General features: G+C 46.5%; 1 protein-coding gene across 1 annotated transcript in view; it reads right to left on the bottom strand.

Annotated features, from left to right (window-relative positions):
* Positions 1–27,900, bottom strand: part of LOC119393148 (KAT8 regulatory NSL complex subunit 1) — a 118,048-nt gene that overhangs the window by 39,228 nt on the left and 50,920 nt on the right. The window contains exons 4-5 of the mRNA XM_037659967.2: positions 21,532–21,635; positions 8,917–9,039 (exon numbers count right to left, since the gene is read on the bottom strand). Coding sequence (XP_037515895.1) covers positions 8,917–9,039; positions 21,532–21,635 — 227 coding nt within the window. The remainder of the gene's footprint in view (positions 1–8,916; positions 9,040–21,531; positions 21,636–27,900) is intronic.

Raw genomic sequence — 27,900 nt, 5'->3', positions numbered from 1 at the left:
GCTCCAACCAGCTCGAACTCCTCCCGCTCTCCGACAAATAACGATGATGATGAGTCTACGCCGACGCGATGGCAGAAGTGAATGCCAATCTCGAAGGCCTTGCTTTCGCAAGCAATTACGTCATACACGCCATGTTTGTGCAATACAAATCTCAAAGGCTATGCTTTTGTCAATAGTAAATGCCAATCTCGAAGGCCTTGCTTTCGCGGGCAGTTACGTCATAGACGCCATCTTTGCAATTTGAATCTCGAAGGCCATGCTTTTGTTTGCATCAATTGAAAGATTCTGTTGCTTGCGCCTCTCATGCGGCTAATATTACGGTCAAACGAGGCCAAGCTGCGTGAAAATGCACCATGGCGGCTCTCTTTGGTAGTCACTCGGTCGGCTCCGAGCGCACTTCGCGACGTATCATACGGGAACGGTCCGACAGTTACGACGTAACAGCGGTGTTCCCAATACATTGTATCCTATGGGAGCTATGCCGGGACCGGCGGAAAACGACGTAACAGCCGGGAAAACGCAGCAGTGAGGAACGTAACAGCGGGGTTCTACTGTACAGTAGAATCTCGGTGATATGAATCTGAAGGGGGAACGACAATATTCGTATTGCCCAAAATTTGGTATCATCAAAAGACTTAGCAAGACCTGTTTTCAAACCACGATATACGCACAAAACATTAATTTCTGTCAAAAGAACTCGCGTATGCCTTTCTGGGACACACGTGAACGGACAAATAAGGGACGGCGCAGCTGGCTGCCGCGAAAGCGCGCTTCAAAGCTTCGTATGAGCCCAACTGAAAACTAAGTTAAGTCCGCTCCACCATAGTGACAAGCGAAGATCGACACGAAAGCCGAAAGGCTTCGTGCCAGGAGCGTAGGCAGATATTTTTGTCTGGGGGGGAGGGGGGGGGTTTCGGTCGGTCGGCACCTCCTTAATTTGAAGTGGGGGCCGGGCAGGCAGATGTGGTCAAGTGTCATTTTGGGCTCTGTATGCCATAGCATAAAAAAATAATTTCGGCGGGGGGGGGCGGGGGGTGGGGAGGGGGGCGTTGCGCGCCCCTCCTGGCTACACCACTGCTTCGTGCCTTTTTCTACGACTATATAGCCTTTATACCGCTGCGTTAGCCGCGTACCTTCGGAGCTCGTTGTCGCTATCGAGGATCGCGTTGATAGCGACCGTGGTTTCGTGCGCGGCGGTTGCGCCGAACGGTAGTTCCGTTTTCAATCCGCCTGCGCTGGCTGCGCACGCGCCTTCAAAACTACGTTCTGCGTCACCTGTATTGCTATCTATAATCGCATCTGCCGCTGATTTATCCGTGGCGTTTGCGGGAAGAAGCGCCACTTGGACTGGGTGGGCGTTGGACGCACGTGCACTTTCCGAGTCCCGTCAGTTTCATCGTCGCCATACATGATAAGTGTCAAGAGCGACTGCCGTTTCGCCACAGCGGTTATGGCAAACAATAACCACAGTTCTGACAGTGTGCGCACTGGCCGCGCGCGTACTTCCGAAGCTAACAGCATTCTGCTCTTGGCCGTCGTTCGACGGATTCGGTACCAAAGTTCGTATCACCCGCCGCAACGCGGAAAGGTGTTCGGAACATCCAAATTTCGGCCCATTCGACACAGTGGAATTCGGCTGGGAAATTTCACAAATTCGTATCAGCCGGTTAAGTTTACATCGACGCCTCCTAAATGATGATGATGATGATGATGATGCAAACTTTATTGGGGTCCAGGCACAGGGTCTCCCCTGCGTCTTCTCTGACAAGAGCCTGGATCGGATTGGGTTGCAATTTTTGTCATGTCCAAATACGTCTGATATGCAGGTCTTTGGAGTTTTCGTGCGTCTTCGTGGCCTCAATGTGCCTCTTGTGTAGCATGTCGCTTTATCGCTGCAAAACCATGCTGTTATTTCTGCTGTGTAGCTACCCCTAACCGTGGTCAGCCGTAACCGTAGTCAGCTTAACCACGGTTAAGGTTGTCCGTGTGAAAGGGGCATAACACTCGTTCGAGTAGCGGAACTTAAAAAAGGGTGCAAAAATAAGACAGGCGTGGACGTCGCTGTACTAACAACTGAAATTTTACTTCTATGTTGCTGCAGCGGTGCGGTCACACCAGCTCGCGGCGAGCTGCATCTTTCAGCGAGTTTATTAGCATCTATTGTCTCACCAAATAATAATAATTAACATTTAATTATGTCAATTATTTGAGCCAAACAAAAAATTAATGCACTTTTAAAATCAGCACAAAGAAATACGTATATATCTGTGCTTTTTAATTGAATCTGGTCAGAAAATGAACAGGTACCACGTCCCTGCTTAAAGCTGTGATTTTCGGCCATCTAGCATTCTTCCCAGAATCCACCTCATTTAGATGCGAAGCAGCTTTTGCTCAGGGCTGTGTCCGACGTCGGCGATGACGTCCATGCTCCATTGTGCAAGCGCCTATTCTCTCTCCCACTCTCCTCCTTTACACAGGTGCTCGATCGCCTTCTCTCCTCTCCTCGCCTGCACTGCAGCCGCGGCGCAGCCTCTCCTCCCATGTGATGCAGCTGCGCCGCAGCCAAATACAGCCTGTAACCCACTCTCTCCTCTCCCTCCCCCATTTCATGTGTATATAAGCGCGTGCGCTCGGTCGGCTTCCGTCATTGTCGATTCGCTCCCGTTCAGACGAGTTGTAACGTAAACATCAGCGCCACTCGTTCACTCGGCACTAACGGAAAACAACACCCAAACACAACATAATGATAATACAAACACTAAATACAAACCTCACACACTAACGGAAACGCCGAGTGAACGTAACGGAAACCCAATGCTGCTTCGCATCCCTTATGGTTCCCTTGAATGGTGTAATTTTTGTAATTAATGACTTTCTCTGGTGCTTCAGTCATAGTACTGGAAGCACAAGCTATGTAAATTTTCTATGCATTCTGTTTTCTATCCTCAAGAACTACCCCGATGGCGCTTATACTTTCAAAACATTCTAGCGCTTCGCTGCATGGTGAAGCACCTGCTATTCTGCTTTACGGAGAGAATTGTTAAAGAGGCCCTGCAACACTTTTCGAAGTAACCATCGAATGGCGTCAGTAACGGAGTTTACTGCCTCACGAATCGGCTGCCACACAAAATGTTCAAATCCATCAAGTACAAGCGGAGCTGGCGATTTGTCGCACGCCGTAAGCTAAGCAGGGAGGGACACCACGAGGGAAGGAGCTTACGTCACCCGTGCGTCATGACCCTGAGCATCTTTCTTTTCTTCGAACGCGCAGCTCACTTTCAGTGTGATCGCAAGTGCGGGCCCATGGCGGCCTTTCGTGGCGGCCATGGTAACGTTGTAGCTCACAATGCTCAAATCAGCCAATGGCTGTGAATTCGGATATATGGCATCATTTGTAGAAAGAAGAGGTAACAATTTCTGGCAGACTTTGAGAATTAATTGTAAATTCCAGGGCACATGCTGCGCTATAATGATTGGCTCGCGTGTACTCAGGAGCCTCGACTACCAATCAGCACAGTTTCCTGACCATGCTGAAAAAGTGTTAGGCCCCTTTAAAAAGGTACTGACAAAAATTTTCAGTTGTCTTTTTTTTTTTTTTTGCTTCAAGTGAAAGTCCAAGCCCTCAAGAGCCTAGAAAATGTACCACTAAACATGAGTGCACCCTGAAAAAGTAATTACAGTAAGTTTTTAAAACCTCGATTCCATTCGTACTGTGCCCTCCCGCCACAACACGGCACGTGCTTCTCACCACATGCTCATTGCAAGAGATTGTGACATTTCCACGGCCTCTCCGCACCGTGGCTCCGTTTGCAACGCACAGGCAGCCATTTTGAATGTCTTGATGAAGCACAAGCGGCCATTTTGTAAGTTTGGCACCCAACGTCTTCACAACAAGCCAAACTGCTGCATGAAGTCGCCAAAATTAGTACTGTAGCCTGACTTCAAGCTAATGTCGATGTCGGTAGGTGCGCCGTGGGAAAACCAATTTAACCCCTTGAGGGTTATCGCCGTACATGTACAGCCGAAGCTTCCTGGTACCAAAGGGTTTTCGTTGTACACGTACGGCATAGCGTATATTTTTAAAGCGTGCACCTTTTTCGATCATTTCTCTTGCTTTGCATGTGCTGCCACGCTTCGGGAATACGTGGAATTTTTTTCATGCGCCGATGTCTCTCCGTTGTTGCTTTTTTATGCTTCGCAAAACGGCGCGCCGGCTATCGCTTGTGCAATCTAGCGCGCCCGCAGCGCAGTTGGTTTCAAATGCGCGCCTTCTTCGATCTCTTGCTTGGATCTCTTGCTTGGAATGTGCTGCCACGCTTGGGGAGTACGTGAAATTTTTTAAATGCGCCAATGTCTGTCAAGTCTTTTTTTCTTTTTTTGCTTTCCAAAGCGGTGCAGCGGCTTTCAGTTGCACATCAGAATGCACGCACTTAATCCGGCTGGTTTCGGTTTCGTCCTTCGGGTGGTTTTCGCTTCTTGCGCCCGCAAAGCTGATGGCTGTTTGGTTTCTAATCTCTCAAAGGGCGACCGCTTGTTACTCTCTCGTTTATTGCTCCCCGGGGCGCGATTACATCTGTTTCCATGCTGTGCTAAGTTACACAAATGATGCCGCCGTGATTGTGTTTCCTGTTTTGGGGTCTTGGAAAAACTAACTGCGTCTTGTTGGCGATATGACGAAGGATTACTGTAGCTTCTTCACTCATTTTGCTTTGCGGACGGGCGCACAACCATAGAGTTCTCTTCCGTGCGCTCACTGACGCAGTTCGCTTACGCTATGGAATCACACGCTGAAAAGTTTTTAGTGTTAGAGCACGAACATTTTTAACCGGAAAAGTACTCTGGTGCACTTATTTTTGTATGTCTGTGAGCTATGTTTAGTACAATGCATAATTTTTACAGTCGATCCCGGATATATCGAACTCGAAGGGGACCGCGAAATAGTTCGATATATCGATAATTCGAAATACGAAATATGCGTATGTAAGGCTTTAATTAAAGCACTGCAGGCCTCGACACAGCTTTCTGAAATCGTAAAAAGAGCGAACATGACGATTCGCTCACATATGCTAAAGAACAAGGCGAGAACTTCTTTTGCAAGTTAGCGCACTTTATTTCGCATGAAAAAAGTCCGTCAACTTGTCTCGCTTGCGCGCCGTGAATTCATCAAGTCATCGTCAATATTATTGAAGCTTTCCAAATAACTAAATTCGGCACCTTCCGCCACAACAGCAGTGATCGACGCTGAACGCTGATGCGAGCTCTGTAGCGCCGTAAAGGGTTTAGCGCCGTAAAGGGTTTAGCGGCGCCAACGGCGGCTGGCATCTTCAAACCACACGGGTCCATTTCCGCAGCACCGGCAACGTCAGCTATGATCTCGGCATTGATGCAGTAAGAAACAGCTACGTCGTTATCTGCACCGATGAAGTCACTCGCTGTGCTCCCGTCCGATACGGCGCCATGAAACGCTAAGTCGCAAAATTCACTGACGCACCGTACGCCGTAGTCGGCGGTCATGACGCGCCCGAAGTCGTCACCTGGCACCAAGGCCCGTAAGGAAACAGTGCGCGACGGTGCTTTACTTGACGTCGTTCCAAGCACCGGTAATCTTTTTTATCGCTACGAGCGGGACAATGCTTAGTTCGACTCCCGAATGACGATTTATCAAGAACAAAGCGCGAAGTACACATTCTGCAAGAGACAACACTGCACGAAGAAACATTTCTCCATTGTCGACATGTTGGCGATACCGATGGCACTTGTGGCTTTGCAGACGGCAGCCGCTACTTTGGCGAGAAATGCGAAAAAAAAGCGTAGCCTTTGAGATCAGCATTTTAAAACCGAAAACACTAAAAATACGTCACGAGGTTGCGGATCTCGAAGGCCATGCTTTGCGGGCCCGCATGCCATCGTGCGCGAAGAGACAAGGAAGGGAATGCAAACGTTACAACAAGGCTGCCAAGTCACTTCGAATTCTCATTTTGGTGCCCTCGGCAATCAGCCTCTTTGAAAAACACTAGCCCATGCATTAAAACCTGCGGACCGCGCGGCAAATAGACCGGTGAACTGACAAGTGCTGCGCAACGAACTAGAGCAACGCAATTTCGTCACCTGTGCGCGACGAGGGATTGGAACTTGCAAGAACGCGGCCGAAAAATGATCAATAGTTGTTAGGAAAAATGCACTTTCTGGGCTTCGGCGCGGGGCAGCGTTCGATATACGTGCACACCAACCACATACTTTTGCATGGGAAATTCAAGGGGATTTCTCAACTGTTCGATATAGCCAATAATTCGATATATCCGAGTTCGATATATCCGGCATCGACTGTATTTTAAAAAAAACAGACAAGTTCTTTTTTTAGGATTTTGCTTGATTTTACTTCGAATAAACTATGTGTATGTAACAACAAAAATGATTTTTTTTGTCACTTTACGGTCACGAAAAAATTTAGAAAATTTTTTTCTTAAGTAGAATCGTCTGAAGAATTTATTCCAGCAATAAAAAATTCTACTCTCAAAGGGTTAATATCAAAATAAGAGATCTTATAAGCATTTGCCGAGCTTTACACTTGCTCAGAGCTGTCTCTGTATACAGGAGATTTGTATGACAGAGTAAGCTCACCTTCGAAAAATGGTGTCAGTACCCCTTTAAGCACTTTTTCTTCTTTTTCTTCGAACGTACAGATTACTGTCAGTGTGATTGCGACTGCGTACGCAGGCACATGGCGGCATCTCATGGCGACCACAGTAACTACAGTCAACTGCCGATTTTTTGGACTCCCTAGGGACCGCGAAATCGTCCGAAAAATCGAATTCATGCTTTTTTATTTAGCTGAAGCGGTCAAATCGCCCCAGCCACGTCCGAAATAGCTTTAATGCCTCCCAGTACAATTATCAGGCATTTTGGTGCCCGCCCAGGCTCTCGCAAATACATTTGGTACCTGCTGCGAACCCCGCTTAACTACGTACATGCCGTGCCAACCACCACTTTTGCATCTCGTGATGAGCGCCGCTGATAACAGCAAAGCGCGAAATAGATTACGGCTATATCGCATGAAGCGTTTGTAAACGATGACGCGGAACACAAAGACCGTGGCGGAAGAGCGGACGACTCGTCCGGCTTTCTCCAATGCGTATGCGCATGTAAACGATGCGCACACACATCGCCGAATCACCGCCGATACGCAGCATTTGCTGCCATGTCAAGCTGATCGTTTCTAGTTGAGTGCAGCACATCGCCAACTAAGCTGACGCCGTCACTTTACTGTTGCTGTATTGTACGCACGCATTTATCATGAAAGGGTTCGTGATGCGCACTTAGTTCCTGACCGCACACGGGCACGGCAATGGCGAGCTGGTTTCGTCCGCGAAGGTAACGCGTCCATGCGGCGCACTTAGCGTTCTCGCACAAAGACTCAGCAGGAATGGCGGCACGGCGCATTTGGTTCTCGCCTATTGAATGCGTGCAGTACGCATGCAACTGCGCTAGGCCACGTGCACTACCGAGCAGTTAACTGAAGATGCTTGTCGTAAGGGTTGTCAATGATTAAGCCGTACTGACGCGTTTGCCAGCTGCCGCCATCACGCCTTCGTGCATTTCCGCTGCTCATCCGTAACATCGCCGCACGGCGCCGCAATAGCGACCTCTTTGAATTTCTGGTCTGCTTCACCCCATAACGCTTCGGCATTGCGGCAAAGCTGACTTTCGGACTCTGCTACTGTCTCAAACAGGTCGACTCGCGAAAGCGCTGGTTTGAACCTACAAGATAATAGACGCGGCAGAGGTGGGGGCTTCAAATAATGTCTTTCGGACCTGCAATTTGGGCAGAAAGTCGGAAAAATCGGACGCGGAATAGCTTCAGCGTCCGAAATTTCGGACGTTCTAATACATTGAAGCCTATGGGGCTGGTGACGGTGCCGCGAAAGCGTCCGAATTTTCGAGCATGTCCGGAAAATCGGGCATCCGAAAAATCGGCAGTTGACTGTATGCAGCTAACGACGTTCAAATCAGATAACGGCCGTAACTTTGGGTACATGGCATTTGTAGAAAGAAGGGGAAACGATTTCTACCCGACTCTGAGAATGAATTGTGAATTCAAGGCCTCGTGCTGAGCTGCGTTGTTTCTCTGGCATGTTCTCCAGAGCCTGGACTACCGACCGCCAGAGTTTTCGACCATGCTGAAGAAGTTCATAGTTAATTTACAGCGCGAAAAACGAGAGACAAAAGAAGAAAAACTACACAGGACAAGCGCTGACTGCCAACTACAACATTTATGGCGCATAACCCATGCTTAAATAACATCGCTGCGTACCACGTGAACATGAGGAGGCGAAAAGGAAAAAAACTTATTACAAAAACCAAACAAACAGAAACTGTAGTAACTATCATCGTATGCCCAGATAGTCCATCTCTTTTTGAATTATGCTGATAGAGGCCTGAGCAACGCATTGAGGCCTGACCTAACCTAATACACTCAAACCTCGATATAACGAACATGGATATAACGAGTTATCAGTTATAACGAAGTAAATGAGGAATAGTTTTGTCAGAAATACAGTGTTATGAATAAACGTTTATAACGAATTTTCGGATATAACGAAGCTATTTTTGTGGCATATGTGACTTTGATGAGGTTCGAGTGTAGATAAAGATAATAAAGAAGGCTGTGGGCTTATATTCCACTGGCAGAAAGTTGTTCTTCATCCACTTTTTTTTTTTATCATCAATTAGAACCAGAAATGCTTTCCTTGCTTTGATCATCTGTCAGATTGATATGGTTAAGAAAAATGAGGCCCTCGAATGATCTGCACTGTTGAGTCATTGTATGCATTTATGAAATGCAGTCTTGCCATTGGTGTTCAAGCATGTCAACCATAACTGTATTCAGGCACATGCAGAGCACAATGCAATACTCACCAAAACTGAAAGAGCCGTCCGCTCGCCTGAAGGAGCCATCGTAACCAGACTCGCCTGCAGTCACCTCGCCATCCAAGTGCCGTCGATACGGTCGCTTCTTGTCACTATGATGTCGCCTCATCTCTGCAAACACACATTATCAATCAGTGGGAACTGTGGGACAAGGCAAACATGGAATAAACAGTCAACGTACTGCCAAGCATGCGTATCTTATTTTTGGTCAGTGACTTAATTCAAATTATCATAATCATTTTTATGTCATTGCTTTTGCATAAGAGACTATCACTTGATGGACGTTTATGCAAATAACTTCAATGACCATGAAGACGGGCAAGTTACCCAGAGACCGCATATATGCTGCATTTTACTTTTGGCCACAGATTTATTTTAAGTTATCATTATTATTGTTATGTCGTTGCTTTTGCATAAATGGCTCTCACTTGATGGACATTTATGCTAATAACTTCAATGACCATGAAGACAGGTAAGTCACCCAGAGACCACACATACAGTAATACCTCATTAACTCGAAGTAGTAAGAACCAGAAAAAATTTCGAGATAAGCAGATTTGCGAGTTTAGCAAAGTTGCTCAAATTCCATTGAGAAGTCCATCCAGTTATATCTAAAAACATTACCACTACTGACCAGTTTCCTAACAGGAGCGCCCAACTGGCTCTTTGTGAAGGTTTTAAAGGGGCCCTGCAACACCTTTCTTAGTTATATTGGAATAGTCTCATTATTGACGTTGGTGTATGACTCTTCACGAGTCATATGCCGCAAAAATTTTTCGATTCCGTCAAGTCTAAGTGGTGTTACCAAATTATAGAGATCACGTTCCGCAGCTTTCTCCCTCAACTCAACGCCGCGAGCGCGCGGAAAGCTAGGCAGCGAGTCGAGGGAGGGAGCGCAGAGGAGCGAGGCTCCGCCCAAGAGCGCCGGCGGAATTTTTTTCTTCATTTTTTTCTCTCTGACGTCTGGGCGCAACCACGTGGTCTGTGCCGCCACTTCCAGTTGGCTTGCGTCGTTCTCGTCGAGCGGAGCAGATCGCACTGTGTATCGCGCGTGCTTGAAAACTGCGTGTCGGTTTGGTCATGTTGGGTGTGCACCTCGAACGCCGTAGTGCTTTCATCGCTCTGCCAACCATGGAAGCAAACCTGCGCGCTCGTTTGGAACGAATGACAGCTGAGATCGGTTTCGGCCCATACTCCGATACACCGCCTCGTAAGACGGCACTGGCAGACGACCCCGAAGCGCCGCCATTACCGGACGCCAGCATTGTTATCGGAGACATGCTGCGCCCCTGCCTCGGTCGGTCGTGAGAACGTGCCGACGATGCAGTTCCCAGCTGACGAGGCAACACTCGAACGGCTGCCACTCTCCAACGGCAACCGGTGATGGTCAAAAGCATAGGAATATTCACGTTTTCGGCACTGCGCATGGCGAAGAAAACGGAACCACGCAACTACGAGCAGACGAGCTGTCGGTGAGACCGGAAGTGCTAATATTAATGTTTGTTCGGTGTTTTTAACGCGATAACAGAATATACACATACATATTATCTACTTATTGAACTCAAAATTAACAACGAAAGTAATAATGAGGGTGTTATCGTGATTATAACATCAGCCAATGGTGGAACTGCCGACAATCGCGTCATATTTTGCGGACTAATACATCATTTGTCGAGAGAAGAGGGAGCGATTTTCAGCTGACTGAGAATTTATTGTAAATTCCAGGCCGTGCGCATCGCTATAATATTTGGCTCGCGTGTTCTCGGGAGCCTCGACTACCGATCGGCAGCGCTTTTTGAGCATGCTCGAAAAGTGTTGCAGGGCCCCTTTAACCCTTTCAGCCCTGGATTTTTTATTTTGGCCGGAGACATTTTTTGTGCGTGTTTTCCTAATAGTTAGGACCTCGGAAGACCAAAAACAAAAAATCGAGCCGGTGGTGAAAGTATTTATGGATTAATTAGCACGGAATCAAATTAGGTCATCAGGGCTTAGTGGTTGTGAAATTAGGAAATTGACCTACCAGAGCTATCAACCAGCTGCGTTTTTTGGCTCTGCCTTTCTTATTTAGCGCAGAAAGACAGACTAAGGTTGGTCTGCCTCTCAGTAACATTTGCATCTAGCAAAGCTTTTTCGAGTTGCTTAACACATTGCATGTGGTGATCGTCCCCGCCGCTGCACTCAACCTTATTTCGCATCAAGCAAAGCATGTTTTTTGTTTCGGCTGATGTCGTCACCCCTTGAGTAGCTGCGTCAACGCTGCCGCGATCACCGTGGTTGACGCCACATTGTTTCGATTAAGAAAATGGTCAAACCAGCCGATGTTGCAGGTGAGATCGGTGTAGCCCACTGCTAAGTCCAAAGAATTGGCCTTCTCTGTTGTGACTGGAAGGCTGGCTCCACTCACACGATGCAGTCACACAATCAGCACTGTTTTGATATCCGAAAACTTCGAGCCTCGAATCCGCTTCTTTGATCAGGCTACCTTTCTGTGCAGCATCAGTGGCTGGCTTTGCTTTGGTGGCGTTATCCTCACCACATTGTACGGCCGACAAAAGAATCCACGCGACGTGCCTTGCATAAATAAAGCAATACTGAAATCGCATCTCTGACAGTAAACAAAATGAAGTTTACGAACCGTGCTATTTTGCAAGGCCAGCCTCTGTGCACGTCTAGTACAGTGTCACATGACATGACACAGGGTTGCTTGACAAAGTTCTTATGCCGCTAGGTTCCGACTTCACATTTGGGAACAGTGTCCGCTATGCCATAAGTGCAGCAGCCTCGCACGAACCTTGTGAAACGGTTTGCACGGAGAAGTATTGTTCCACTCTCAGTCAAAATTTTGAGATAATCGAAACTGGGCACGAAAATACTTGAGATAAAGGGTAATACATACATTGCACCTATGGGAAATCGTTCAGTACCACAGCAAATTTCGACTTAGCAGATTTTTTTAGATATGAGAGTTCGAGTTAACGAGGCATTACTGTATGCTGCATTTTGTTTTTGACCACAGATTTATTTTATATTATCGTTATTATGCCAACAAGATCAGGTTGATCTAAGTCTTGCATTAACACAAGTTAGTGAATGGTGTACTCGGTCGTCAATGACATTAAACTCTGATAAAACGGTACTCCTACGTGTGACAAGAAAAAAAAAACAGCCATTCACGTTTACCTACCACGTCCAAGGAACGCCAGTACGTGAAGTAAATGAATATAAATACCTAGGAGTAACCATTCCAAACACACTTTCTTGGTCCGCACATATAACAAATGTCTGCGCATCAGCTTCTCGTAAGCTTGGTTTTCTGAGGCACAAACTAAAAAAAGCCCCTCCGAAATTAAAAATGCTCGCGTACAAAGCGTATATTTTACCTAAACTTGAATGTGCATCAGTGGTTTGAAACCCTTTCTACAAAAAAGATATTCAAAAACTTGAAATGGTTCAAAGACGCGCTGTACATTTTATTTTTTCTAAGTTTAAATCAACTGATTCTCCGACAAAGTTAATGAAAGACAACGATATCCCTGTGCTTGAAGATCGCCGCAGAATCGCATTCCTGAAATTTTTGCATTCCATTTATAATGGCAAGCTGAATATTCCTGCCCATAAATACATACAACCATTCTCTCCTCGCGCATCTAGGCATCGTCATATGCATAACCTGCTCCCATACACCACTTGGACTAACATCTTTAAAAATTCCTTCTTTCCCCGAACAATTATTCAGTGGAATAGCTTAGCACCTGATGTTTCGTCTGATGACTGAGAAAGCATTGCTCGGAGCATCCCAACCGTGACATAAGCGCACCTTCTCTGTACTTCTAGTGCGCCTTATTATTCATGCAATATCACTTCTTCGGATTGTTAGTGCTCAGTATGCAATACTTGAGGTGTTTCCATGTGCATAAATGTCTGTACGTATGTGTATATTGTTTTTCTTTGTGCTTTAAGACATCACTCCATTTCCGCCATTGTTTATTCTTATATATGGTTTGTTATATTTTTGTTATATTTGTTGCATCATCCATTTTGTATTCTTGCAAAGTTGGTTATTCCTTTGAATTTTTGTCGATGTTTGCATATTTGTTTATTGTAATGTTCCCCACCTGCCTGGTCTTCAGTGACCGCAGTATCTTATAAATAAAATAAATAAAGTTATTGTTATGACATTGCTTTTGCATAAGAGGCTCCCACTAGATGGATATTTATGCTAATGACTTCAATGACCATAAAGTCAAGTTGCCCAAAGACAGCATATATGCTTTAATCAAAACATAGGCACAGTGATATAAATAAATAAACCTAGTCTGCTTTTTGCCTAGTATATAAGCATGCAACAAGTACATGTTTAATGATGAATATCACATGTGGCTCTGAATCCAATGCACTAACATCCCAATGCTCTGGGGGCCTGCTCTGGGTCAACATCCCATAATCACTGTCATAAAACTGTTGCTTCACATGTGGGCACAACACTTCTAATATGTATCACTTGCCTTTCTGACAGTACCTCTATCTTAGTAAAATCACAATATTTTCAATTCAAATAGTATGTGACACTGTAAATGCAGATCACTGATGTGAATACCATGTATGGCCTTCATTGCACTACATTTATGCATCATGACCAGGTGGCAATATCCGCTTTTTACCATGGAAAAAGAATCGATATATTTTTACAAAGCTTGAGTTTATGTATACTTTATTTTTATTTATTTCATTACCCTCAGGGCCGTGGACATTACAGAGGGGAGCTGGTTACATTCATAACATACAACATACTTTCAAAGAGAAAAAAAGGGAGTTGCATAAATATAATAAAGGAAATTGACAATAGCCAGCACACACTACAAGAACAAAAACAAAAAATACAAAGCATAAAAAAGATCTTTTACGACAAAGAAACAATGCAAACGAAATAACACTCAAAACGCTAACATGTGCCTATGAACCAAAGAATGCATCGTTGCAACAGGTTAAAATATTGGCACATTCAAAAACGGAAAACAAAAGTGCTACGCACAAATGAAAAAGATTATAATGCTACAAATTAACAACTTTATGACAAGAACAGGTTAGTTAAAGGCCAACTCCGGCGATTTTTCGAGGTCGATGGATCTCAATGAAATTCGTTGGGTACGTTCCTTTGCACGTTTCCGTCATTTATGCCAAATTACAGGCTTGAGACATGCGCAGATTGTTTGCAAATGAATTTTAAAGATTGTCAAACGTCCTCCTGGCTTCCCACAATTATTGGCAACATTGCGCCTGTGACGTCAGTATTGGGAAGGCGGCGGAAGTGACGCAGCCGAGGGCACCGCTAACTTCGGCGCTTCGGCCGCTACAGCGAGCGTCTGCTGTGCACAAGGCGACAGACAGCGTTGGTTTGGCCGGCGCTTCGCTGGTCATCCCGACTGCCACAGTTTTCATAGTCCGCGCCGGCGTGACCGGCCTGCCTTGCAAGACTTCCGGTTCGTTCGTAACAACGTCTACGTCATACGTAGACAGTACACTTGGCTGGGTTTCGGTTTCGGTGTTGCGCTTTTTTGCTTATTTAAAATTATTCTCCAATTTGCCGAGTATTCCTGCTATCGGGCCCGTAACAGGAGCGTCTCAGGAACATAAAAGCACCATTACTTTGACATGGCCACAAAATCGCCGGAGTTGGCCTTTAAGGCAGCCTTACACTTAGAATTATCAGTTATCTCGACGACAGATCGGGGAAGGTGATTCCAGCTTGCCGACGTACAGGGGATGAATGAATGAATTGTAAAAATGGTTGGTGTGGCATGAGGGAATACCAACCTCATGATGATTGCCGGTGCGGGCAGATACGTTCTCAAGAAGAGGGGTTTTATGGGATTGCCATGATATATCTTATGGAACAGGCAGAGGCGAAATATTTTCCTATGTTGTGACAGCAGAGATATGGTTGCAGCAGAGGTATGGCCAAGAACATGGTTGATATCAGACTGAGGATGACCTACTACTCGGAGTCAACGTTAATTACATGGTATACCATGCAGTCGTCAGCAAACAGGTTAATTGATGAACATAAACTATCGGGTAAGTTGCTTATATAGATGAGAAAGAGCAAGGATCCCAGAGCAAAGCCTTGAGACACACCCAATTCAACAGAAGTGAACGAGGAAGTGTCATTAACTGAGACAAACTGCGAACGATCCGTGAGAAAAGAGTGGAGTGCAGCCACGGAAGAACATTAAAGGACCCCTGACAGCAAAATTTTTGTTGGTGACTTTTTTACTGTAATTTGTAGCTTTGTGTCTGGTAACTAAGTTAAATCGTAAATACTCTAGCGTATCGTATAACTAATTCTAGCGTAGTTAATTGTGAGCATTTTAGCGTCACTTCAAAACGACCACCTAAAAATCAGACGAAACTAGCACCCCATGCGGGGGAGCGTCAAAGACCACATGCAGTCAAGCTGTGGTGACGTTGAAAGCGCGGTTTTCAAATCGGAGCCCCGCACACGGTAGAGATTGGAAGTATGTGGGTGCCTCGATATGGGTTAAACCTGTTAAGCGCGTGTCCCCTCTCGAAAACTACCTCCAGAGCAGCCCGACAACAGAGCGAGAGGGGTGCGGAACAATAGCCCTCGTCGTGTGTGTGCCCCGCAAACCTTCTGTGACGTCCACAATACTTGCTTTACTCGTGGAACGTCACGCGGGGCCTCGATCTACGTCATACCAGGATGTCGCAAGGTGCAGCCAACTCAAATGAGCACTAACGCTCACTATAAAACCAAATTAAGATATCTTAAAGGCAACGTTCGCTACTAGTAATCGGTCAGAAGTGCCCCCTATACAGGAAAGTCAAACAACACAAACATCTCGAGGCTTCAATTTTGGTGTCAGGAGTCCTTTAAGATTGAGGTTATGTTTACTAAGTTTCAAAAGAAGCAGTTGATGAAAAACCTTGCCAAAGGCTTTTGAAGAGTCTAGGAATATGCAGTCAACAATGGAACCCCTATCAAGCATATAACTTAGATCGTGGGTAAACGACAGAAGCTGTGTTTCGCATGAAAATTACTTGCGAAATCCATGCTGATGATCTGTAAAAAAGGCATTTGACTGTAGAAATGATGCAAGGTGAGAGTAAATAACATGTTGCACCATTTTACATGAAATGCATGTCAGTGAAATGGGTCGATAATTACATGGCGAATGCCTGTCCCCAGACTTGTGCAAGGGAATCTCCTTCCCCAGGGGCGTAGCCAGAAATTTCTTTTGGGGAGGGGGGGGGTGATGGGGTTGAACCCCCTCAACCCCCCCCCTCCCCTTGGCTACGCCCCTGACCTTCCCTACTTTCCAGTCTTCCAGAATGCAACCTGTCTGAAGTGATTGTTGGCATAGATATGAGAGTATTATGGCGCTGTACAGATTAGTCCTAATTAGAAACCTGGAATTTATATCGTCAACATTACATGACGAGGAAACTTAGGTTTTGTATTATTTTTCTATGCCAGCAATGTCAAAGAAAATAGGGTCCATTGTTAAAAAGCCAGTACTGACATAGGTGGGAGTTACTGAACACATTTTTTGAAAAAACATTTCCGGATTCGTCAAGTTTGATTAGGTGATCACTTGAGTCTTTTAAGGTGATAGCTGAATTGTCTCTTTTATTGACTACGTTCCAAAACTGCTCAGGGTGAGTAATTAAAAGAGATGGTAATGGATTACTGAAAAATAAATACTTGGCGTGCTTGAAAGCTTGTTTGTATTCAGTAGCCACGGTCTGATAAGCACTTGAGCGTTCTTGAGCGCCGTTTAGTTTTGCAGAGAGGAAAATGCGTTTCTCTCATTATTGCATAGTCTTTTTAGCATTTGACTGAACCATGGCGATTGCCGGTTAGATGTGATGACTATGCGTGGGACGTATTTTTCGATGAGTGATAAAACCTTTTCCTTGAATAAAATCCAGTTACTATTCATGGAGCGATCATGAAAGTTCTGCAAGTAATCATCTTAAAAAGTAGAGAGGTCATGATTAATAGCATCGAAATCAGCGTGTTTCTTTTTTGTGTTTACTATTGTGAGGCACAGTGCAGGTGAAAGAAACATGAAGCAGTAAGTGGTCGCTTGGCCCCGGCAGGTACGATGCGGGATGGAAAAGATCAGGTCCAAGATGTTAGATGAGGTAGACATAATTCGTGTTGCCTGCGTTAGTAACTGGGACAGGTTGAAATCGTTGCACCATTTCAAAAACAAGTCACCCCCAAGGATGACAAAAGTAATGCAAGATTTTACCTAAAATGAGGGAGTACATCAGCGTATCACCATAATCAGCAATGAGAAGTGTAAGCAATACAAGAAGAATCGACATTGTAAATCCATTTGAAATAAAGTTATGGCATGTTGAACATTCATGAGGGTCAATGTCGAGCTGGGGTTTTGGTAACAGAAGTTCAACATGCTATAACTTAGGTTGAAGTGTGTTTAGAGCATCCATTCTTGTTGTACTGCATGCAGGTCTCATTGCAGATTTTTGTGATAAGCTTAGTTCCTTTTTAACTCCCTCAGTTAAGCAAAGGCAATGCTCCCAAAAAGCACATGAAATGCTTGACATTTTAAGAACTACTAGGCTCTCAATAATTCAAACTCGAGGGTATGCCAGGAGTCTGTATGAATTATCACAAGGTTTGATAATATCATCTGGGGCAACATATCAACTTGCATTTTAACGAAGCATTTACAAGTACGTACCATGTTGCATTTGCTCTCGACATATGAGCTGCACCCCCAACATAAACCACTGGAAAATAAGTGCCAACATGGGGACCCCGAAATTAGGGTGTTTGTTCGGTGACGTGTGTGTGGGGGAGGGGGTATGCGCCAAAAAAAAAAAACTGGCGTGAGTTTTTATTGTTTCTCAGGGCGGACGCACAGACAGCGCTGAAGACTGCCAGTAATGTTCTTACACATCAGTGATGTGTGCGGCACATCGCGTGTATAATTAAGGGACGAACAGTTCTGCATCCCGTGACACCTAGTAGCCGCTTCCCAATCTCGCCATGCTTTTCCTGCAGGACATAAGTGTACTGCGGCAAAAATGACGTTCAACACAAGATCTCGGGCTTTTTTCTTTTTTTTTTTTTTCCGTTCCTTTTTTCAATTGGCACGGAATTGTAAGTGCATACATTTTCCGGCATGGACAACTGAATTAATGCAATGGAGCAGCTTGAATTAAACAGCTTTACATTACATTGAAAACATACCAGGCCAACCAAAAATTTTAAATCTATCTGTATGATCACAGTCTACTGTGTAGTACTTGAAGAAAATACAGTGGAACTCCGATTATACGTCCCCCGGTCCTGCGACGACCCGCGTGTTACGACGAATTGGCTTGGTCCCGGCAAAACCCCCATAGAAATAATGTATTAAAAACCTCAATTGTACAACGCAATTTTACGCCGGCCCCGCCTCGTACGACGCCTCGCTGGACTGTCTGAGAAAAAAAAAGACCTACGATGACGCGGGCTGGCACACAAACACACTGCGGCCGGGCGAAAAAAGTTGGGAAACCGAGGAACCGAGTTCGTATCCGCGCTGCCACCACAGGGCCTCTTCAATTTTTCGACACGCGGTCGGCCATAGCTAGCCAGAGCCAACGTTGGCCGGAGCCAGCCGGAGCGCATTCGTTTTGTCGCATTGCACTGCGCACTTCCGTTGTCGCCTTTTTTTTTTTCCTCTCTCTTCTTTGGGTGGTTCTGTAGTGACCGTTGTGAGCAGATAACATGGCAGATAATTTCGAGCTCGCTTTCTAGTATGCGGTAACTTTCACTAGATTTCGTGCCGTTATACCGGACGTGTTGAACGGCGATTGTTGAGCCAATGTTTGCGACAGCCGCGGGAACCGGAACTCACTGCTGTCTAGCTACCAGAGGGCTGGGGCGTTTTAGCCGCTCGCGATTGGTTGAAGCTTGCAAATCGAATAGGCCTGCTGCCGTGCTGCCATTCAGCCATTCCTTCACGTGTTTGCCTCATCGGTTGGTTGTGCTGCGCCGCAGCTGCTGTGTCCACGTGCAAAATTTTTTGTGTTCGGACATTGGTGTGCGAGGAAGCTTTCGAATTCTTGGTTGCGAGTGCTGCGTCTCGCAATGTCGCGGAACCGAAAACCGCTGACGCTCGGAGAAAAGCTTCGCATAATCGAGGAGGCAGAGAAGCGGAACGGAGCAACAAAGGCCAGCATTGCCCGCGACCTGAACATCCCCGAGTCGTCGCTGAAAACGATCCTTGCGAAGAAGGACAGCATCCTACTAAATGCGGCAAAGTTCGGCCTGAACAGGAAGGCCGCGAAAGATGGCAAATATGCTGCCATGGAGAAGGCCCTCGTTGAGTGGTTGCGTCAGGCCCGCAGTTCAGGAATTGCCGTGGATGGTGCAATTTTGAAGGAGAAGGCTGAGACAGCTGCATTGCGCTGCGGCATTGACGACTTTAAAGCCTCCAATGGCTGGTTGGATCGCTTTAAAAAACGCAGTGGAGTTGTGTACAGCCGTTGCTGTGGAGAGAACGCGTCAGTCAGCTCCGACACTGTAGAAAAGTGGACTGCATTGCTGCCGGAATTGATACGGGAATACAAGCCGTCCGACGTGTTCAATGCGGACGAAACTGGATTATTTTATAATATGCAGCCAGAACAGACATTGGCATTCAAAGGAGAGAGCTGTCACGGGGGTAAGCGAAGCAAAGAGCGTCTTACCGTATTGCTTTGCGCTAATGAAGACTGCTCTGAAAAGCTTCCTGCCCTCGTGATCGGCAAGTTTGATAATCCGCGATGCTTCAAGAATTTGAAAAGGCTGCCGTGCCAGTACACGTTCAACCGGAAAGCCTGGATGACAGCTGCTATGTTTTCTACATATCTGCAGCAGCTGGACTCCAAAATGGGGGCTAAGAACAGAAAGATTCTTCTTCTGCTTGACAATGCGCCATGCCATCCATCAGGTATGTCGCATTCGAGAAACGTGAAAGTTGTATTTCTGCCCCCCAATTGCACTAGCCAGCTGCAGCCACTTGACGCTGGCGTCATCAAGTGAATGAAACAGAAATATCGGAAGTTTCTGGTGCAGCGTCGGCTGGTGGGCATGGAACGCAAGCAGTTGGATAAGAAGCTTTCTGTGCTTGATGCAATGCACTACATTGCTAGTGCATGGGACGCAGTCACGCCAGAAACCATCGCCAACTCCTTCAGGCACTGCGGCTTTAATAGAAGTGGTGCTTGTTCAACAAGTGAAGCTGCAGTGCCTGTTGACGACGAACCAGAGTTCGGCAGCCTGGAGCTGCCTGGATCTTTCGCGGACTATGTTGGTGCCGACGACGACGTTGCAGTGTGCAGTGAAGTGTCGCTGGATGACGCTGCAGAGGCTAGCGCGTCCGTTCCGACTTACGCGGACGTGTTGTGCTACGTCGACCACATTCGGCGGTTTGCTTGCGCACGCGACGAGATCGGCGACTTGCTTCCAGATGTTGCAGCTATCGAAAGAAAGCTGATGCGTCGTGGCTGGGCAAACTCTCAGAAGGAAATCACAGATTTTTTTAAAAGGTGAGAAATAAAGGCTCGTTCACACCTCCGATAAAATGCGTGGTTGTCATTTTTTCAATTAATTTATTCTACGTTCCTCGGAGCAGCGTAGGTTTGTGCCGCGGACTTTCTTAGGCATTATGTGCCCGCTGTTGTGGGGCAACAATGACCGTCACTGCCTATATTCTCGGTTTTTCGATTATACGACGCCCGGATTATACGACGATTTTGCGCGGTCCCCTGAAAGTCGTATAATCGAAGTTCCACTGTAATTGCATATTTGAAATCAAAACACAAATATGCATAAACTCATGAATGGTGAACTTGTGAGCCAGTTGACTGAACACGTTGTCAGGGAGCAGTACGAAAGACGGAGACACAAAAAGGCACCCAAAAACCTCACGTAGCGCTGACTGTCAATTGACCTTTAATGAAGAAAGTATATAAATACATACATATCAGCACCCCATCAACCATAAGAAGGAACAAAAAAGAAACAAAACCAAAGAAAGACATCAGGTAGACACCACTGCATGAAGCATGATGCAAGCGGTTAGCATGACTATTCCCACTGAAATGTACGGAATTTTCCTGTCCGATAATAACACAGATTGAGTGCTCACACGTTCAACAAAGCAACGCTATGGGCTTAGATTTTGCACGTCAATCGGTTTCTGTTATTGGCTAACACATCATGTTCACTTAACTCGGGACGGCTGCTGATGGCTCTTGTGACATTATATTGGTGTTTGTGAAGCTTCTCATTTAAACAGCAGCCAATCTGGCCCCTATACACTTTTGCACGTGTCGAGGGGACATAACTTTGTGCGTGACTTCTTCCGTACTCATCTCTCACACTGTTCCCCCACAACAGCATAAACTCGCCAAGTTTTATCAAAATCGATCAAGAATTTTAAAAGAAGTTTTAAAGCACAGCGTACCCCCATGCTGTAGTCTACCTATATATAACATTCTCTCAGACTCTTGCTTCTGCACCAATTCGAGCAAAGCACACCAACTATGCCCTTGAGATTCAACAATGCATCCACTCACTTGCTGATGAGAGAAGAGTTTGGGCAGCATTGTGGGCTAGCTTCCTGCTTTTCTTGCGTGCCTGGTCCACGGTGAGACCAGTCACTTGCGCCAAGCGAGACTTTCTGCGGGGGGAAAAAAAGAACACACACAAATTGTCCGAGTAATAATACATTTCCATTTGTTCAAAAAGATAGTGAAAGCCCAACTGTTCCCCAATTTACCAATGCTTATTCGAAGCCTACCACAGAAGCAGGACCTTGACTTGGGCTATAGTTAGTTTATACAGTCGCGGACCGGTTTAATGGACCTGGCGGGGACTGCAAATAGTCCGAAAAATTGAACAGTCTGAAAAAGCTAAAAGATGAAAATGACGTTTATTTGGATAACAGCCACCTAAAAAAATCTCTAATAATGGCCTGCATCACGCTACTTGCAGACGAGCACAATCGGTTGCATTTTGGCTACAGTGATGTCATTGGCGCGTTGGCAATCGCTGCCGCCGACTGTTGCGGGCGGCACAGCAAGCACCAAGCACTCAAAATTTGAACCTGGACAAAAAAAATGCACACTAAGTCATGGTTCCCTGGCGGGATTTAATGACGTCGTAGTGGAGGGCTGGGGTTGCTTACCTAACTTCACTGCCATTGCACGGTACGCGAGCCTCCCCCGAAATGCAACCGCCACGAGTGAGCCACGCAGGCAGCCGAGCATCGTAACCACTGAGCAACCCCAGCGGCAGAGACGTGCACATCATCTCAAAAGCACAACTTACACACCACCAAATGACCATGTGCAAAGTGACAACCGGACCAAATGCGCACAAAAAAGAAAAAAGAGGGGGGAACCTACCCACCTATTGAGTGAGTGACAACTTTATTCCTGCGTAGTAATGACGCCGATAAGGCTGACTGATAAGGCTGACTGTTCTTCTATGAAAAAGAAAATGTCCTAAAGCATGCCTAGAGCGTTTTGTAAGGCAAGAAAGAGCAGGCGTGGCCTCCGAAACCAGCCCATAGTGTGCACTCCCAACCTTGCAGGCTACACAACAGGCCACTGGAAGCCAAGCCAGCAGAAAATCTCACTTGGTGGCTTTGAAGATCGAGCAGCGTAACTTGAAAAGTGCAATTTAATCAGAAAAAATCAACTTTTCCGCATAAATTTATCCGAAAAATCAGTAGCAAAAATGTATTAGCGCTATGGGGACCTTGACGGTGCATTTATGAAGTACGAATTTTTGGAGTATGAAAAATTTATCGGCGACTGTAGTGAACTGGGGAGATGATGCTAGAAGTCCAAACATGCAGCATTTTTTTTTTTCTTAAATAGGCCCTCAAAAACATCCCTCACTGGTGATCAATGCATATATGCGGTCACAACTCTTCTTGGCAGTACTGTGGAAGCTGCACGCGTGCCAAGGAATAGTACCTATTAGCATTTTCCAATTTTTCAAGCTCAAATAAATAAACCTTTCTTCATTATTGGGCGTGAGGCCCACCACTGGAAACGCCGGCGCCATCATCGACACGACGTGCTTGGCAGAATCACGTGGTCTCAGCGGCCGCGTCGGTTGTTTGTGGAGCACTGCCGCGTGCTTTGAAAACGAGTTGGAAGTTCCACCTGCACTGTGGTTTGTTCATGTGCCGAGGCTTTTCTCGCATTTTGAACGCAACTGAACCCATTGTGATAGGAGTGGCTCCCTCCGATGGCGACGAACATGCTGCTCTACTGCTCGGTGCCGCAGTGCCGGGCATACGCAACGGAGCCTGGTGTCGCCGCCTGTCCGGCTGCGAAGCACATCCAGACAACGGACGAAGCGAGTAGACGGACGCGCTGGAGAAAAAAAACATGGCGGCACTGTCTGAAGCAAGAGCTGCCCGCTTCGAATCTTTAAGGTCTTCGTCGCGCATTTCGTGGGCTGTGAGTCCCAAACGGACGATTGTGGCGGCTTTAGGTTTGTGTCCTCAAGCTTCGCCAGCAACGTATTCATGACAATTTGGCACTGTTTCAGAGCACCGTACTCGTTTTCTGAGAGCTGTAGGCTTAGCAAGTGCGTCTATTGGCAGAACATGAGCTCGGTGATCTGCGATAGCGCGAGTGCTACCAAATCTCAGAAGTCATATTAATGTGCAAATGCTCGCTTGTTCCTTTTTAGGGGCGAAGCTCCTAAAGCCATGGGTCTGTCCTTCCTCTGTGACCGGTTTGTGACCACCTAGTTGGGGCCACCTCTAGCTCGTGAGAAGCGCGCGTTCTGGTATGCAGTAGAAGAAGAAGACGACGTTGACTAGTGAGACTCTCGTGCGTGTTCGCCTGTGTAGCATTCTTTCTTCTTTACTGCGCGCGTTCTGGTATGCAGTAGAAGAAGACGACGACGTGTCAGAAGTAATGCGCCATGAGGCTCCCTCTTGGCACGCTTTCTCTTTAGCTCGGAGTCGCCAGATGGAATACAAGGCTGCGGAACGGAGGGCACGGAAGGCGGCGGCAGCGCGCGCAACCAGTGCAAGAACAGCTCTCACTTCATTTCACGGACCATAAAGCCGTCATATTGAAGGGACCTTGCAATCCATCCAACAATGAAGAAATGAAAGAACAAACGAAGAAACGAAAGAACAAACAAACAAAATAAAAGAACAAAATAAAAGTTGATTTGTATACACGCACACAGTCTCACGTCTTTCTTAATGACGTAATGGGCGAACTTTCACGGGAGGGTTACGGTTTCACCGATGATCTCCCCCCTCTCGAGCTTCGCCCACTTATCATTAATTCCGTGGATATGGCGTGATTTTTTTTCTCTAGATGGCGCGAGCAGCCTAAAAGTCGAAAACACATTCATCGCTAGCAAAAGTATTGAAGGTTTTTATGTTTCCGTCTACAGCACAGATAAAAATAAAAAGCAGCGCTTGTTGCCAGACCTATAACGACACCCTCGGCTAAATCTGTTGTGTTATTCCACATGAATCCGAATGCAAAAAAGAGCTTGGCATTTTCCGTCCGCGACGTTCGCGGACACGACCACAGATGGCACAAATGCATGACACAGGGTCACGTGACGCGCCGTCCGCGGCAGAAAAGACCGATTCAGTCCGTCGTGTGGATGCACGCTACCCGTGGGACAAGAAATTGTGTGAAGCACTTCCGAGACGAAGACTTTCGCTACCGCGTCAGGGCTGCGATGTTTGGCAAGTAGCAGAAAGCGCGCACTACGACCATCGTTCGCGTGTGCTTCCCGCCGGCTATAATGGGGTTTACCTCCCGCGGGATAGAAAAGGCGCTACCTTTTAGCAGGTGCGATGCCATGTCAGAACCTTCCCGTGCGACCTCTTGATCGTCGGCGCAGTGCTCAGCGTCCACAAAATCGGCTGCAGATACCCAAGTCATTGTTTAGATACCTTGGATTTAAAGACTCATAGGGTCCCTTATGCATTCCTCTAAGATGACCGGAAGGCAAAAGCCAGCTTCTTGTCAGTCGATGTATTGATTATTCCCTGGCCCCCTCCGAAAGCCTTCTTCACCCAACACGGTTTTGCACTGCCTCCGTGATCGGTGGGCCGATCACAAAGGCTGTGCAAAGCAACCATGCCCTGTGAATACGTCATCATGTGGCGTCATGGTGACGTCACAAATTATGGCAATCTGTGACGTCATGATGACGTCATCACGTGATGAAGATTTTTTGCATCACTCGTGTTGACGCCGCCGACGCGGGACGCCTACGCCAACGGTCAATATTCCCGTATGATGAGGCCTTTCGCCTTCGTAAGCTACACGTTTGCTGGTGGATGTACATACCGAGTGAGTCGAATGCTGCGGCTGATGTGTGCTGCATTGATGTTGGCAATAACATTCAGTCAAGCTTGTGTTCTCCTGACGCAAAGACTACGTGCTAAAAAGCCCAAATTTATTTGTGCCACTCTCAAACTCAAGTTCGTCCTCTCCAAGCCCATGTACATTCTTGGAGCTTTACTTATGTGGGAAAGATGCCGCGCTGTTTGCGTTAGGCACGACATGCTGCTGAAATTGCTGGGAAACTCGCCAAATGCTGCGCATTAAAATTTTGCATTTTACTCTTTATGTGTTGCTGCTACTGTGTTTTGCGGCTGCAGGTTGCTGCAATAACTTTTTCTTTCACCACTATTTCAAGTTGATGTGGGTCCTTGTTCACAGACGTTTGCAGAACAAGTCCAGCGATCATTACTGTATTTTCTTAATTTTCCTTGGCGTTGCATGCTACTTCATGCTTGGCCTCGCAACCTCGAAGTGGTGAAGCTTTAACTATGAATTTGTTGATGGCAGAGAGTGGCAAGTTCACTGGAATGCAAAGGGAATGATAATTAAGAGGCATTAAAAAAGGCATTGCATTTGCTCAAACTGTGTGAGCTCCAAACGAAACGAACGCACTGAAAAACATAAGCAGCGGCAATTGCTCTCTCAGGGGTGCAACAACCGAAATAGGATGTGGAGCAATTTTTGGAGCAGCAAAATCTTGCTTTTGGAGCACAAAAATCCAAATTTGGAGGTTACGAAAAAAAACTTGATTTTTTAGCACGGAATCCGAAATTTGGAGCAGTATAACATACAAGGCTTACTTTTAGAAAAGAAAACAAAAATAAGTAGAAACCATTCAACATCAGCTAACTCGTGCACAGTGCACGTGAACACTGCTATTTCAATAAAAGCAGTGTGTTGAGCCACCCCACAGTGCGAACAATGACTAAATCCACATTAGCATTTGCAGGGCCTGTCAAATATTTCGACAGGCTCTGCAAATGCTAATGTGGACCTGCGAACCTGGAAACCTCGAAATTCGGGAGTTTCGTAAAGCAGGAGCATGTGGGGGTGGCGAAAAAATAAAACTGGCGTATGTTTTTGTCTATCTGTTTCTTAAGGCCGCAGAAACGCCATACACAGTAGCTCCACATGATTGCCAATAATTTTTTAGATGTCAGCGATCATACTAGGACTCGTAATTACACGGCACGTGCACGAATGAGTAATTAAAAAGGAACAAAATGTGCTGTGTCCCTGACAGCTAGTACTACCGTATTGTTCGGTGTATAAGTCGCGGTTTTTTTCTGAATTTTTCGCCAGTGCGTCTTATACAACGGTGCGACTTATATACATTCAAAATCGGGTTGGATGCCACGGCTTGGGTGGCCAGGCTGTTTGCGTCGAGCAGGCATCAAATGACGCTTCACCGTGCACCGCCTTCTGCCATGCACAGAAACCACATTTCAAAGAAAATAAGATTAACGGTAAGTTAACACCCTAGAAATAACGCAGCTGATGTAGTTTTGCACGGAAAAAAAATAATCAAAGAGTGGTGACAATGTGGGGGTATTTTTTAAATTATAAATTATGGAAAGCAAGTTTGGATTTCAGAGCCACTTCCTTTGCCATCACATCCGTCCGCCATTGCTGCACGCGTCATGCGTCGTAGCATAGAGCCGGTAGAGCATCGCTAAACGTGGCGCCATGTGGAAAGCGAAGTCAGCGAAGCTATGACGCCAAGTTCAAGCTGTGCGCAGTCGAATTTGCTGAGATACACGGAAACCGAGCAGCAGGGAGGCAATTTGATGTCAGCGAAAAAATAATCCCGGACTGGCGCAAGGCCCACAGCGTCCTCCGCACGATGAAGTCAACAAAGGAGGCCAACCGGGGCAAGAAGGCACGCTGGCCGGACCTCGAGCATAGTCTGCGCAAGGAAGAGGGCTTTCAACAGTGCAGCTGCGCCTTGTGGCGGGCTTTCGCAAGGTTGGCTTGATCCCCAGCGCAGCCGATGGCGATGTTGAAGAATCCGATTCAAGCGAGTCAGAGGACGAGAGTGATGTGCCAGCAGTACAGCAGTGCCAGCGGAGCGCGCGTTCGGAATTCAGTCAAGGGAGTCTTGGCTTTCGCTTGACTTGACGCTTTGCTTGACTCGAGTAGATGCAATGGAAGTAACAGTACCTTCAATCAGCGTCCCACCACTCGTTGAAGGCAACGTTACCCCACCCTCACCGTCGTCGGCGTCAACAACAGCAAGCAACGCAGAAGACAAGGCTGCAAAGAGACGAGCATACGACGCTGAATGCAAGCGTTTGAAGCGAGCTGCGGACCCAGAACTTCGTGCACGCTGGAGCCGTTCAAGTCGTACTTGGTGTGCACATTGTGTAACAGTTAAGCATTCCCAAACCATACCCAATTACGCAACATTCACGCGATACCCCCACCACTCTGCGACGCATTTACTCGAGTTCCCCCCGTGGGAAGATGCGGGCGATTTTTTATGCATGCGTCTGCCAACAGCTGGAAACGTGCAAAAGCGGTGGCCGCCGCAATGCATTTTTGCAGTGCCTCCTCACGACGCGATACTTTAATGTCACTAGTCTGATGAGCAAGTGCGTCTTG

The sequence above is a fragment of the Rhipicephalus sanguineus genome, chromosome 5, assembly GCF_013339695.2.
Source record: "Rhipicephalus sanguineus isolate Rsan-2018 chromosome 5, BIME_Rsan_1.4, whole genome shotgun sequence".
Classification (NCBI taxonomy): domain Eukaryota; kingdom Metazoa; phylum Arthropoda; class Arachnida; order Ixodida; family Ixodidae; genus Rhipicephalus; species Rhipicephalus sanguineus.
This window is presented reverse-complemented; position numbering and strand designations above follow the sequence as displayed.